The sequence below is a fragment of the Camelus dromedarius genome, chromosome 12 (genome assembly GCF_036321535.1).
Source record: "Camelus dromedarius isolate mCamDro1 chromosome 12, mCamDro1.pat, whole genome shotgun sequence".
NCBI classification, from domain to species: Eukaryota; Metazoa; Chordata; class Mammalia; order Artiodactyla; family Camelidae; genus Camelus; species Camelus dromedarius.
In genome coordinates this window covers 35,533,587-35,548,957 of record NC_087447.1, presented here as the reverse complement: position 1 = coordinate 35,548,957, position 15,371 = coordinate 35,533,587, and the positions used below count along the sequence as shown (strand labels likewise).

General features: G+C 42.6%; 1 protein-coding gene across 14 annotated transcripts in view; it reads right to left on the bottom strand.

Annotated features, from left to right (window-relative positions):
• Window positions 1–15,371, bottom strand: part of SERGEF (secretion regulating guanine nucleotide exchange factor) — a 200,554-nt gene that overhangs the window by 77,182 nt on the left and 108,001 nt on the right. For 12 of the 14 annotated variants that reach the window (XR_010383391.1, XR_010383394.1, XR_010383392.1 and 9 more), the window contains one exon: window positions 1,113–1,149. Coding sequence is in view for 8 of the 14 variants with exons in the window: in XM_010977204.3 (XP_010975506.1) it covers window positions 1,113–1,149 (37 nt within the window). In the remaining 6 variants the exon portion in view is untranslated. Of the gene's footprint in view, window positions 1–119; window positions 218–1,112; window positions 1,150–8,578; window positions 8,697–15,371 lie in introns of those variants that run through there. The other 2 variants (XM_010977209.3, XM_064492533.1) reach the window with 2 other exon arrangements.

The window sequence follows — 15,371 nt, the reverse complement described above, 5'->3', positions numbered from 1 at the left end:
GTGCCAGGCAGCGCGCTGGGTGCTGCAAATAAGCAGCAAACAAAAGGAAAACACAGGGGTTTCAGAAGCTGAGAGTCAGAGGCTGGGAGAGAGAAGTACACAGAACAGATATCACCTACCCAAGGCAGACAGTGATCTGGTTGTAACAGAGTCCTAAAGTATCAGAGCTGAAGGGAACCTTGGTCTTCAGTTGTAACCCATTTCACAGGTGGGGGACCTAAAGCCCAAAGGAGGGCAATTATTGGAACTAATGGCATCAGATAATAGGAACTAACACTTCTAAAACCCTTACAAGGAGCTAAGTTTTATTCCAAGTGCTTTACATATATTAAACCCTTTAATCCTCACAACAACCCCAACAACCCTGTGAGGGAGGCACTATTGCCCTCCTTAGTTTAAAAACGAGAAAAATGAGGCATTGAGAGGTAAGCATCTTGTCTAAGTTCACACAGCTAGTAAGCAGAAGCCTGCAGTGAACTCTGTCAGTTCTTCACTGTGGTCTCTTTTACATCTGTGAGATGGAGACTGAGTGTAGTAATGAGAAGGCTTCTTGAAGGAGTTACACACCAGCCTGATGATAAAAACAGTGAACCTGGGTTATCCAGAGTCAACTAAGAGGAAGCCTCAATTAGTCAGAGGCTTGGCTTCAACTGGGAGTTCCCAAGTGCTGTGAAGCACAAGGCAGTGAGGGCAGTGAGCTGAGTCCCCCATTTCCAAGGAAAGAGCCGAGCAAGAGGGAAGAACTAAGTGCAAAGGATTTATTCAAGAACCAAGAGCAGCCCAATCCTCTTCCCCTTTTATGTCTGGCTTTCTACACATGATGCCTCCAGCCTCTAAGATCTTTAATATCCCCAAATGCCATTTCTAAGGCAGGGAGGCCAGCTCAGATACCTTAAAAAGATGCTAGATGATGTGAATAGAAATTTTTAGAAAAGGGGCTTTTAGCAAATCCTTGGTCAACCAAAGACTCCCATTTCCCAGAATCTCCCCCAGTGCACACACACACGTACTCACCCACGCAAGCACCCTGGCCTTTGGTTAACCAAGAGTCTTCTCCAATTCTGCCCACAAGTTTCAGAATAAACACAGTTATCAGTATAATAGTTACTTACCCATTACTGCCAGATTATGCTCTGAGCCACAAGAGACCTGTAAGAAGAAAGAAAGAAAGTTATATTAGACAAAGAAAATGTATTTCTTTCAGCCATTATATTTTATAATCAGAGTTACTTTTAATGATACAACACCCATTTTGAGGGGAAATTTAAGGAAGTAAGTAGGGGGGGCACCATGTACAAAAGTTAAGACTATAATTACAACACAGTCACAACTACATAAAAATAAGTGAAAACTACAACATTGAATAGAAATACAATAAGATGTTAAAGTATTTGTCTTTAGGCAGGAGACTGTGAGTGATTTTTAAAAATCTTTTCTTCTTTCTACTTTTTTTGTATTTTTCAAACTTTCTATAATGAGCATGTATTACTATAAAAATGGAAATATGAGGCAATACAGATGACAGCTTTCAAAAACTGAGCTAAACAGTCCACCTCTCTCCTCTAGACTAATAAAATGAGCAAAGAATTCAGTAGAAACAGACTTGCCTCAGGAAAAATGCTTGACTTCTCCTCATCTGCTCACTTCCTTTCAACTTCCAGCCACACAATCTATCTGCAGCCCTTTGAACACATGTTCTCATACCTCCGGGCCTTTGCACATGCTGTTTCTCTGCTTGGAATGCCCTCCCTTCAACTGCCTACCTAGAAAACTTCTATTCATCCTTTAAAGGTTCAGAGCATCCACTGAGAGCCCCTTGCTGTAGCTTCTAGGCAGACCCAAGCATTCTTTCCATTATGCGACTTACATGTACCCACTGCAGCAATTATCTGGTTGTCGTTTACATTTGTTCCTGCCTCCTCACTAGACTGTGTGTCTTGAGAACAGGGCTGAGTCTCATTCCCCTCTACATTATACAAGTGGACTGTACAAGGCCTGGGGCTCAGTTAATACCTGTTGAATGAAAGTATGAATGAAAGAACAAGGTACATAAAGAACAAATACCTCACACATAAAAGATAATGATTTGGGTTCTGAATCCAGTGTTTGCACCTAGTGAGAGATACTTCTTGCCTTTTAGTCTCTGCATGTCCCAAAGGCTACCAGGAGGAAGTGACTGGGAATATAAAAGCATAAATGGTTCCCCAGGTATTAATTAAAAGGAATGAGAAGCATCCTGTGACCTTTATCAGGATACTCACTTTAGCTCCTGGCAAGAAGAAGGCTTCAGGTACTCATGGAATGTCAACTGGAAGAGCCCTGGGGATCATCTGGTCCAATCTTTCTATATTACGGGGAGAATACAGGCTTGGGAAGAGGAAATAACTTGCCTCAGGTGCTAGAGCAACTGTGTGTCAAAACTAAGACTAGAGCCTCTCTGATTCTGATTCTCATACAAGTTCCTTTCTTGATGCTATAGCCTCTCACTCTTTCCCGGTGAAAACCACTTGGAAATGACATTCAAAGGTAGTTAGCACAGGCCCTGACAGTCAAGGTAACAGGCTCAAAAGGCATTTGTGCAAAGGAGGCCAAATAACACACTGGTAGGTGAAAAGGGGCAGCAAAGCTTCTGAGGCTATTTTCTTTGTAAAAGTTATGCGTCCAGGATCTCAGCTTCCACAGGGAAAAGGGTCACCCATGTTTAGGTGGATTCCCTGATAGTGTCTGGCAAAGAAGCACCTGTATATATGTTACCCCAGTAAGTATTTCCAGGGTGACTAGTGTTAGGTCCTCTGAAGCAGGCTCTGTAACTGAGTTATCTGAGGGGTACCCCCTGTGCTTCACCCAGGGCCATACACACAGCACAAGTTCATCATGTGCTTCCTGGTTATACTGAGGCTGGTTCCCTAGGATCTGTCATAAGAAGCTGCTTAGATTGAAGAATTGGGGAAAAAAAACACTTAGATGTCTAACAATAGGAGAATTCTATGTAAATTATGGCAGAGCTATCGAATGACCTAGAAATTACTATGCAGCTTTGGAAAATGATGCTTACAATAAAGGAGAATACTCATGATATCCCATGAACCAAAAAAGCACACTGTATATGTAATATGATCTCAACTCTATAATAAAGCATGAATAAAAGACTGGAAGGAGCTATACCAAAAGGTTACTATTGACAGACTCTGGGCTACGGGTAAGGTAGGCATTACAAGTTTGGCTTTCCCTTTGGCTTTTTCTATGCTCCTTAAATTTTATACCCTATTTTTACAATCAGAAAAATCATCTACTAAAAATAAGAAAAATAAGTATAATGCAATTCCCATCACAGAGGAAAAAACCCTGCCTGGCTATAAAGTAAATATGCTATAAAATCTGATGTGCTCTGAACTAGTGGGGAAAAAAGATCTGAAGGAAATATAATTAAATTCTAAGGGCAGCTGCATCATGGTGGTAAGACCATAAGATTTTTTCCTTCTCTTCCATATTTTTCAAACTTTCTGTAACCGTGGTGGTAGCAGTAGTGCTGCCAGTGGTGGTGGTGGCAACAAAAGGAGCAGGAGGTAAAGTCATCATATATTGAGGACTCATATGTGCCATGTGTCACGCCAGGGCACTTTATAAACCCTATCTCACCTTACTGATCATGATCATCTTTTCAGGAAGGTTTGATTTTGCTCATTTTAGTGTGATTCACGCATATGACATAACTTTCCTAGCTAGCTAAGTGGCAGCCGCAGAACTAAACCCCAGGTCTGCCTGATCTCCAAGCTCATGTTCTGTACTGCTAGGTCACACTTTGTTTTTTAAAAAATAAAATTATTTCATTTTACAAACTGCAGGCAGAAAGGGCCTGTCTCTGACTGCCAGGGCTTACCCTGTGGCTGCGGACTGCAGAACTGACCAACCTTGAGGACCAGGGGCTTCCAGAAACAAGCCACTGACAAATGCCAGCATCAGGCAGCAGATGCTGCTGTGAATTAATGAGCGAGGCAGTGATGAATGGATTTTGTCAAGGCAGAATAGCGCTTGAAGCTCAAAGCTCCCCTCTGCTTCTTGCTGTCTGCACTGGCACAGAGGCCAGGAGACTGAAATCTCCTGGCCACAAAATCCCAGTGCTGCACTCCTTCAACAAGATTGTATCAATGACCATTTGCTTCATATTGCCTCTGTCAGCATCCACCCACTGCCCAGCTTTCTAGAAGACTCTGTTAACAATGGCAGTGTGCCCAGGAGAAAGAGATTCAGAGCCAGGAAGCTAGGTGAGTCCTAGGTCCTCTGCTTTCTGACTCTGATACAGAACTGCTACAGGACAAACGAGACAACGCATCCCCTCACAGCCATGTGTCTCACCTTCCTTACGTATAAATCACATCATGCCCCTACAGAAAATCGTTCACAGGATCCCAGTGGTGGTAGGGCAAAGTCTAAATACTTAGTATGGTTTACAAGGCCTTCACAAGGCCCTCTGCTACTCATGAACCCTCAACCCCGGATAACATATTTCCTTTCATCCACTGACACTACGTTACACATTCTTTAAGAATATCATGTGATTTCAGGCTTTTACGTGTGCTACTCTCCTTGACTTGACTTCCCTTTCTCCCACTGTCCACCTAGCAAAGTCCTGTAAGACTGCTCAGACATCAGCAGTAAACCCTCCCTGACTTCTCAAAGCAGAACCAGCTGCTCCACCCAGGTGACTCCCACAGCACTACACATCATGGCCTCTACCACACGTGAGATGTCTGTTTATGAACCATGCCGGTGTTAAGTATCCCTGTCTCACAGACATCCATCCAGCAGGTGCCTGCCCAGCAATGTCTCCGCTACACAGCCCAAGTAAAGGGCATGAAGGGGCCCAGACAAAGATAAGAACCCAGAGAAGTTAGATGGTCCCAACACAAGTGTGAGTAGTGGCGTGGCCACTCCGGCCCAACTGGAGACAGGCACTGAGATGCACAGTGAGGGCAGGGAGGGAAGAATATACACTTCAAATAAGAACAGAGCATAGAGATGATGGGGTATCAAAAGCACAGGATTGTTCCCAAAACCCTAGCACAACAAAGCACAGTGGACCAGCAACAGAGTTCAGTCCTAGGAGGCTGAGTCCCACTATAGAGAAAATAGGTTCCAGCTTGCTAGTTGGGGCCTTCAGGAGATGGGGCGCACACCTCCTCAAGGGTGAGGGGTGGGAGACAAAGGTGGATGTAGAAAGTTGTCCTGACTTAGTGCTCCTCAAACAATAGAGGGGTCTGCTCTATTCAGGCAACTCTGCCTGAGGAGGCAGAGCTGCTGCAGAAAATAATTTCCAGAACCCCAACCACCACAGGGACAAGATCACCCTTCCTGCAAAGCTAGACTCCTCACTTCTTGTGTAGGGGAGCTGCAGTTCCCCTTGGGGCTGGATCCCCCTAAATGCAGTTGGACAGGGATGAGCTGGGGCAAGAATCGACTGGTAGCAGATGCTCAACAAAAATATTATGAATGCATTAATGGGTTAAATGAACGAGTAACTAAATGAATAAGCAAAAATTAGATTAATGTGAAAATATTTGTCAAATGTTGAATGTGAGCACTTTAGCTCCCAGCAGCTGTACAGCTGTACCACTTCTAAAAACAGCTGACTGGCCCTTATGGAGTGCTTATGACCAGGTACCTGGCAAAATGCTTTGCCTGTATTATTTCATTTAAACTTATACCAAACCTAAGATTCTTTTGCTGCAACCTCTTGGAGTTCAGAGAGGTAAGGTAACTTGCCCAGTGTCTTAAAATTAGTGGAGGTGCAGCGGTCTGTGACCACCCAGGTTCAACCTTTCTGTCTTCTTAGCTGTCTAAACCCTTCCTATACCCATACAGGATGGAAATAAACTGCCACCCAGCTCCTTACATCTGGCAACCCTGTGCCAATATCAAGGGATCTTATGCTTGGAGAGCCCCAGAATTACAAGGCTCAAACATCTTCCTGGGGCTAGGAATACCCACTTCTGGATTGATCAAGGTCTGTTCCAGGGCTTTTTCTTGGGGGACACGGTTGTAAAATGGCAACAAAGATTTGTCCTCTGCCATCGCCGTGGAAGTTATAACCTCATGGGGAATTCCACCAAATTGCCCAACTCTGCACACTCTGACGGGGAAACCAGTCAGGGAAAACAGAGTAGGGTGGGGTGCGATGAAGACTTGGGGGAAGAAACACTAAAATTCCAAGGAAAAGAAGCCGGCAGAGGCCACTACCCAAGGCTGGTCCCCATCACCAGCCAAGGATCACCCTCAGCTTCCTCCTAGCAGCCCGGTGGCATCCCAGGGACCGTCCCAGCTCGCAGCAGCCTGAAGGGCCTACTGATTGGTTCCGTCTCACGCCAATGGGCTGGGGCGCCTGCCGATGCTGATGCTATGACAACGAGGCGCATGTGGCGGCACGTGACGGCGGGGTGGGGGCCGCCATTCAGTACGACCGGACTCTGGAGAGGGAGGGCTTCCCGCTGCACAGCCTAGGGTCTTAGCCTCAGGGCCCGTCCTCCGCCAGCGCCGCCAGGGGGAGAAGCAGACCGGGGAGCAGCTCCAGAAGGGCAGCCTCCCGCCGGCGGCCGGCCGGGGTTAACAGGGAAGGGAACCGGCGCTTCAGTGCAGCCTTTGCTAAACTCTGCCCAAACCCAGTTGCCATCTGCGGAGAACCCTGGGGAGACAAACCAGAATTTCGGAAACTGTTAGAAAAGCAGGCTGGGAGGCTGGGAGGCTGGGCATGTTTTACAGCAAACTTTAGTCCTGTCAGCCAACGGAGTTTTACCCCTAGGCTCAGAAATAGCCTCAAAGGAGGTCATGGTGACAGCAGAGAGGCAGCACAGTGGCTTGCTTCCTTAAGCACCTAGCCTTGCAAAGATACCTTAACTCCCTTTGTGAGGGCTTCAGTTTTTGACTGAAGCCTAGATGTGAAAGGAGGACAAAAAATGAGACCTTTGGGCCCAGAGGCTCCATCTTGTCCTCCATCTCAAAGTCCAATGGGGAAGAACCCATCCTCCCTGTAAAGCCTATTCTTTTATTCTTTTCTTTTTTCCTTCCTTCCTCCCTCCCTCCCTTCCTTGTTTTCTTTTTCTCTTTTTCTTTCCTTCCTTCATTCCTTCCTTCCTCAAATTCTATATCTAAGAAAGTGAGTCTTTAGCTAGGTTCCACTACATTCTTAAATGGAGAGGTTGGGATGGGGAGGAAAAGAGCTAAAATTTGGTTAAGTGCCTGACATCCAGGCACATGACATGGAATTTCACTTTACCTGCAAGGCTGCATCCTCACAGCTAATCTGAGAAGTGGGAATCTGTCTTTCTACTCAACAGGTCAGCAAACACACCCAGAGAAGTTAAATCATTGGTCCCATGTCACACTGGGCTGTACACCCAGGTTGGTCTTGATCCAAAGCCTGCGAGCTTAACCATTACACCTACTGACCCTCCTCTTCTAATACTGGTACCAGACTGCCCCAGTCACTAAGGCTCAAACTCTCAAGTTACTGATAGTTCTCTGACTCTTTTATCTCCCTCTTACTCTATCTCAAAGGCCTGTTAATTCTGCTTTTCAATGTCTTGATTTTTCAGGTGCTACCATCTTGGTTCAGTTCCTTACACTCCTTTTAAAGGCTACCTAAATGACTTTAAGCTTTCTTCTCTCCATCCTGTAGTGATCTGGTTTAAAAATAATTTTTAAATACCAAAAAAATTTTTTTAATGGTCTCAAAGCTTCCTAACTTCCTACCACACTTGATCTCTCACCCCTTTCCTACATAAACCCACTAGCCCAGCAACACAAGTCTCTTCTCTGACCCTGGAAAATCTGTTTTCCCTCTTTTGCACCATTGTCTCTTTTCCATTCTATTCTAAACCTTAGCAATCTTATAAGGTCCAGTTCAAAACCCACTGCCTTCAGGAAGCCTCCCAGATCATCTCAGCCCCTAGGAGAACTGCCTTCTCTCAAATCCTTCCACTCGCTTTGGCTAAAGTTTGCTTTTGTCGCATCTCCCCATGCAGTGTGGGGTAGTGAGAAGAGCTCTAGTTAGAGAATCAGAAGACCTGGATTTGAGTCCTTGCCCTGACACTTCCTGGTCATGTGACCTTGGGCAAATCTCTTCACCTCTCTGGACTTCAATTCCCTCATCTTTAAAACTGGATAATAACACTCAAGCATATCTTATACATCCTAAAACCCTTTCACACCGCACCCTCAAATTCTACAGAATAAAATTCACTTTGAGCTTGACCTTGTTCCACAGACACATTTCCACAACATATAAAACATAAAATTTGGGAACATACAAAAGGAAACTATAAGTATTAGGAACTGGCATAGGTACACTGTGAACAGTTCATTTTCTTTTTCAACAGTTACTCTACTGGCAGATAAGGAGAGGGCCTGAGAAATGTCTACTGAATTAGAATATAATATATAGAGGTAAACTAGCCAGGCACTCAGGATGCTTGCTTTTTCCATAGCGCACTTCTATGGGAATTCCTTTCTCATAAGTTGCCATGTTGACACTATGTGCTCCTGCGGCCTAATTGGTATGGTTGGGTTATGGATGGATACCTACCCAAAGTGGGTTAGTGCACGGAGTGGCCATAGCCTGTGAAATGGCTTAATGTAAAAACTCGCCTGAAACAGGTTGTAGGGCATGAGTCCTTTAGTCTAGTTGGTAACTGGAGCAGTAGCTGGAAGAAACAGACCCAGAAAAGGTTAAGATGAGGAGGAGCTACAGGCAGAAGAGTCAGAAGCAGCAGGAACAAACTAGAGAAGAGAAGCCAAGTCACTGGAATGTGAGATTTCTAGATCTTATTGCTGACGGTGCAAGGTCTAGATTTCTGAGCTGCCTTGTGTTCTAACTGACCTTCCAGTTGTTCTTTTATAAGGCATTTGCTTCACCGTTTCCAGTATTTATGCCCATCCTTACAGTACTAAAGTAACCACAGAGTATCTCTGATCCTTACAGACTAAAAGTGCCTAACACAACAATGAATCTGAATTTCAGTAAAGCCAACACCAGTAAGTTACTTAAACCCTTGAGAATAGGATACAACCACGTGAGCTGAACAGCCAACCTCCAAGACAGGTAATTAACAGATTCAAGCCAGCCAAACATCCTATAGTGTGCTTCTCAAAAAAAACTGAACCTTTTCCCTAAGAGCCAAGACAGCTTGAAATTTACAAAGACTGCCAGTACGAAGCACTGGTGAGGAAGTAGAATAACTGGAAATCTCTTACTTTGCTGGCAGGAATATAAATTCAAAAACTGCTTTGAAAAACTGTTTGGCAGTATCTACTAACGGTAAATACACACAGACACACACACACACACACACACACACACACACACACACACACACACACACGTGCCAGAAAACCCAAGTACCACAAACAAATAATTACTTACTTGCATCAAAAGACATCTACAAGAATGTTCACAGCAGCTTTATTCATAATAAAAACATAAAATTACCCAAATATTCATCATCAGTGGAATGAATATAGTGTACTATAATCAAAATACTTTATAACAATGGAAAAAAAATCCCTATGCTCTTCAAAATGTAAATAAATCTTCAAGAATGATGGTGAACAAAAGAAATCTGACACAGAAGAGTAAATATTGCATGACACTATCCACATGAAGTTCAAAAGTAGGCAGACTTATTTCAAATAAAGAATATAACCATTCTGAAGGAGGAAAAAAAGAACCAATTCTAGTAACTTTTAAATGCAGTACTTTGACTAAATAAGTTCTGTTTAAAAACAAAAAGAGAAGTTAAAAAAAAAACTTTAACTCTACTTAGTGGATTATGTTTTTTCCATAGCAGTATGCATGTATCAATTCTGAAAGTATTTTATATATATTTTAGGACTGCGCAAATGAAATATATTAATGTTCTTGGGAGCTAGAGTTTTCATTGTAGATGAAGAAAACAAGTATGTAATGAGGGAGGGCAAAGAGGAAACCTGTGGACATAGGGTTAGAATTAGAAGTATCAGTATGAACTCACAGTTCTATACACGTGTGCACACACATACACAGGTTGAGTTAGACCAAGATGAAATTGCCCAGAAAGAATAATACCGCAGCAGCTATGAGGTCACTTGGTGCACAGATCTTGGCTTTTAAATACTGTTCAACTAAGAAATCAGAGCTCCTTGAAGAAATGGCTGACTCCAGGGTTGAGACTGGGAAAGAACAACTTGAGCCTGGAACATCTATTTGTGCCAGGAAGTAAGGAAGTGATCAAAGAATAACAGGGACATGTCAAAAGAACACAGTAGCCAGCTTGAAGGATCTCCCGCTGGCTAAATCAGGGAGAATTTGAGCATCAAAATGAATAATAATGACAATAGATTATAACTCACTGAATAAAATTAAAATTCGGAAGTACAGACTGAATAATAAATAGGGGAGGAAGGAAAGCTCTTCCTTATAGTCCAATGTAAAAATAATAGATGTAAAAGGAATAATTGAGCAAGAAAATAATTTTGCAATAGTAACTGTTAATTCAGGCAAGAACCATTAATAGATGTTAAAACTACTGGGCAAAAATATGAAGAGGAACAGGATATTTACATAGTCTTATAGTATCTCTTCACAGATTATTTCTTAATTACAAAGAAAGGATAAGTGGTAGCTTTCTAGCAGAGAAAGGAGGTAAATATCACCTTACTTAAGTGATCTAAGTTAGCATCACTGGCAATGGGATAAAGTGACATCAGGTGCCTCTTTATGTGATGCATTAAAGACACATCTCTTACTTTGTATTCCTGCTGAAAGTGCCTAAGTGAATCTATTCAAAAAGAAAAATCAGGTAGAACAAAATTGAGAGCTATTACACAAAACAACTACAAAACAACTGTCCTGTACTCTTAAAAATTATCAGTGTCATAAAAGATAAGGAAAAGCTATTCTAGATTAAAGGAAGCAAAAAGACATGACAACTAAATGCAATACAGGATCCTGGAATGAATCCTACATCAAAGTGAAAAACTGCCATGAAAGAGACCACTGAGACAACTGGAGAAATACGAAGATGCCCTGCAGATTAGATAACAGTGTTCTACCAATGTTATATTTTCAGAAAAGAGAGTGAGAGACACAAATGCACATAAATGTGGTAAAATGTTAATACACGCTGTGTCTGGGTGAAGGATCTGAAGAGTTCTTTCTATTCTTGCAGCACTTCTATAAATTTGAAATTATTTCAAAATAAAAAGTTAAAAATTTAAACAAGCAAAACTAATCACTGGTGAAAGTATAGAATAGTGGTAGTCTTGGGGTGGGTGTATCTGAGAAGAGGCATGAGGGAGGCTTGCTGGGGTGCCTAATTTGGGTGATTACACAGGTATATACAAATGTAAAAATTCATTGAGTTGAACACCTTACTGTATTTTTGCACATTTTACTGTGTTTAAGTTATACTTAACCAAAACAGACAAAAAAGAAAACAAGAAAAGTTCTACAAAGTACAGAGTATAGCCTTCCTTCCTGAATAATTCAGTCCAAAAGCCTAAGGTAGGAAGGTGGCCAGGCAGGGGAGTGGAGGATGGGAGCCCATGTGAGGCAAATTGCTCGGCAGGGATGGCAGTGGTCAGGTGGGGGCTCAGGGCCTGTGGCCTGGTGGGAAGTGGGACCCTGTGCAGGAAGACAGCAGCAGGACTGGTGCAGTGGATTGGTTCATACAGGGGAACTGAGAAAATCAGTAAACATATTAAAGGTAGATGAGAAAGCTGAGGTTCATGGAGACTAAGAGCCTGGTCCCAAGACTGATATTTGTCAGGTCATCTGACCTGGGGCATATAGTCTGCAGTTTCTGAGCCTTTCTTTCTGCTCTATGTAACAAGTATACTAATGCTTGCCTCCCAGGATTGTGAAGATTCAGTGAGATCAAGTACGCCAAAGAACCCAACCCAGCTCCTAATACTTAGAAGTAGTTCATTAAATGGTACTTTCATCTGGGGTATCATCTCCTGTGATAGCCCAACTCTTTCTATATTGTAAAGCCTCTGGCAAATATGTCTTTATGTACAATCAATATCAAGGTAATTTTCATTGTTGTGATTTTATTTTTTTATTGAAGTACAATCAGTTACAATGTATCAATTTCTGGTGTACAGCATAATGTCTCAGTCTTGCATATATATATACATATATTCGGGGATTTTTAAATACTAGACCCCTCTTCATAAAGACTTCCTTGCAGTGAGGCTATTGAAGATTTCGGCAGGTTCCACAGCTGCTCAGCTCTGTGCAAGCCACTGGTGTCTACACACAGGAAGTCTGTGTATATGCTTATCTCACACGCAATGCAAAGAGCACAGCTAAGTGTGCTAGGATGTATGGGTGGATCAGCTTTGAGGTCAGAGACTGAACACAGTCTTAGAATATTAAAATGTATGGGCTATATGGGATAAACTGTCACTCAAAGCAATGCTCCTTCAGTAAGAAACCCACAGGCAGGCACACAGGAGAACTCAATCTCTTCCTTAGCCCCCATCACACTAAGATAGTCAGAGAAACGGTCTTAGTTCTGGCCTTAACTCCTGCCTGGAATTGTGCAGCAGCTTCCTTGGTGTCCCTCTCTTCCCCAACCTCTCCCTGCTCTGCCAAAATGCTCTCCAGAAAGCACACATGGATTAGTTTGCTCCCTGTTGCCGAAGCCCCTGTTCCTTGTCTGGTATTGAAGATCCTCCATGATGTGGACCTGGTGTGGTTCTCTAGCCTCTTCAGCCAGCAGAATTACCCAGGAACACTTGCATGGAGCCTCATCAGACCCCACAGACCCATTCCGCCACCCACTCCTCATCACACCTGGCTCATGCTGTCATGTTCTGGGTAACCTGAATCTTTCATCCTTGGGAAGAAGGGAGAGAGAAGAGGAGAAGGAAAAGGATTGCTAACATTTATGACCACTAAATCCCATTCTAGGTACTTCATGTGAATTAACTCATTATATCTTCATTTGATAGAGTAACTGAGGAACAGAATGGTTAAATACCTTGACTAAAAGCACATAGCTAGTAAGTAGCCAGGCTACTTCAGAAGTAATTACTCCCTCCTCTGGGCCCTGCTATAGAAATAGCATTTATTCCACTTATTATTAAGTGGTTCACACGTCTCTCTCTTCCCAGATTATGTAGGTTCTAACTTCCTCAAGCATTAAGACTGTTTCATTAATTTCTTTCCTCAGTGCCCTGCACATAGTAGGTCCTAATCAGAAGTTTGTTGAGGGGGAGAGGGGTGGGAAGGGATAGACTGGGAGTTCAAAATTTGTAGATACTGACAGGCATATGTTGAATAGATAAACAAGATTATATTGTATAGCACAGGGAAATATATACAAGATCTTGTGGTAGCTCACAGTGAAAAAAAATGTGACAATGAATGTATGTATGCTCATGTATAACTAAGAAACTGCTCTACACTGGAATTTGATGCAACATTGTAAAATGACTATAACTCAATAAAAAATATTAAAAAAAAAAAAGAAGTTTGTTGAATTGAAGTCTCTCATCTGTGTACCTCCCATAGCTCTTGACTCAGGATCTGACACACAGACTAGGGACTCAGAAAGTGCTACATGAATGACACTGGATTTATCTCTGAATTTCCTCAGCTTCTGAGTAGAGTCTTGTAAATACTTTGAGCTCTGTAAATAATGGTTGAATTCAGAGACTAGATGATCCTTCAGATGTTCAGAATTTGAGTCACTGGATAAATAGAATGGCCTGCCAAGACAATGACAGGTAGATCCCACAAGGTCTGGGGAAAATGCTCTGGGTGATACCCCAGAGTGGGAACAGTTAGAACATGGACCCTAGCGTGTGGAGGGAGACAGCACAGCCCCCTCCTCTCTCAAGTCTATCCCCAGCAACAGTAACAACAAAAAAAGCTGACAGGCTGACTCTGAGCCATTTGTGCACAAGGCTCAGGAATCTCTGCCTTTGCTGCAGCTACACAGCAGTTTGGCACAGCGTGGCATGGGGCAAAACCCCCTGAACATGGCCAGGCATTGGGCAGACCACCTGGCCCCTGACCAAGAGGCCCACTGGTGCCCTGGAGCCCCTCACACTAAGGATCGCTTTTGTTTTTTTCAACTGAAACAAACGAAAGAAAGTCTAGAGGGCCAGATCCTAAAGCTTTGTTCTTTCTGGGATTAAAAAGCCAAGAATGCAGATAAGATGTGACAGAGACATCAAAGCTTATCACAGCAAGCGTGTGCAGTATAACAATGAACACAGCACCAAGAGTGACTGTATCTGCTGCAACTGACTGGGGCCATGTGACCCAGCCCAACAGACTTCCTCCCTAGGAGCAGCCCCATAAGTCGAAAGTTTAATAATGAGTGCTGCTATCTTTTCCCCAAGGACAGCCTGCTAGAACCCCACCGCCTTTGTACTAGGGGAGAACAAATCTGACTCTATGTTGGATCTGTTTCTTTTACTTTAACCTTTTATTCTATTGCTTTTGCTACAAGTTAATCACTAAAGAGATGTTGCCTATAAGCATCCCTTACATATATATATAATACATATAATAGCCCGTCTCTGGGAATCCTGCCTCCTAGGTAATGAGCAGGAAGCTAAAATACCTTTGTTTAGCTCACAGGGAACATCCTGACCAGGCCCAACTGTGCATGACTACAGGAAGGAAGAAATTAACACATTCCCTCCAGAGACTGACCAGAACCAGGAAATGTTTGACTTTACTCCCTCCCCTTTCAGTATAAAGGAATCCTGAATTCTAATTCAGGCAAGATGGTTCTTTGGGACACTAGTCCACCATCTTCTCAGTCTGCAGGCTTTTCAAATAAAGTCGCTATTCTTTGCCCCAACAACTCATCTCTTGATTTATTGGCCTGTCCTGCAGTGAGCAGTATGAGCTTGGACTCAGTAACACCTTCAGGCCAGTTCCCAGCTGAGTGATCATCAGAGGTACTTTGTTGATCTCCTGATGTGACTCTGCAACTTTTCTGGTTCAAGACAAAGTTGTGGACTGTCAGGTTCTGCTCTGGGCTACATACATGAAAGAATTTTAAAATAAAATTTATTTATTTTTTCAGATTATAAAAGTAATACACAGTTATTAACAAAAATATAGTAAGGAAAATAAAAAAATCAATAATTCCATCACTCACTATTAACACATGGTATATTTCCTTTCAGTCTTTTCCCTATCAATATTTGTCTGTGAATAAAATATATATAATTTTGGAAACACAGTTGGGGCTATTCTTTATATCCTGTTTTATATCATGACTTTTACACTTAACATAAAATTTGTTTCCCATGTCATTACTTTCATTAAAATTGTGATTTTTACAGCTTTATAGCATCATAGGAATGTACCCTAA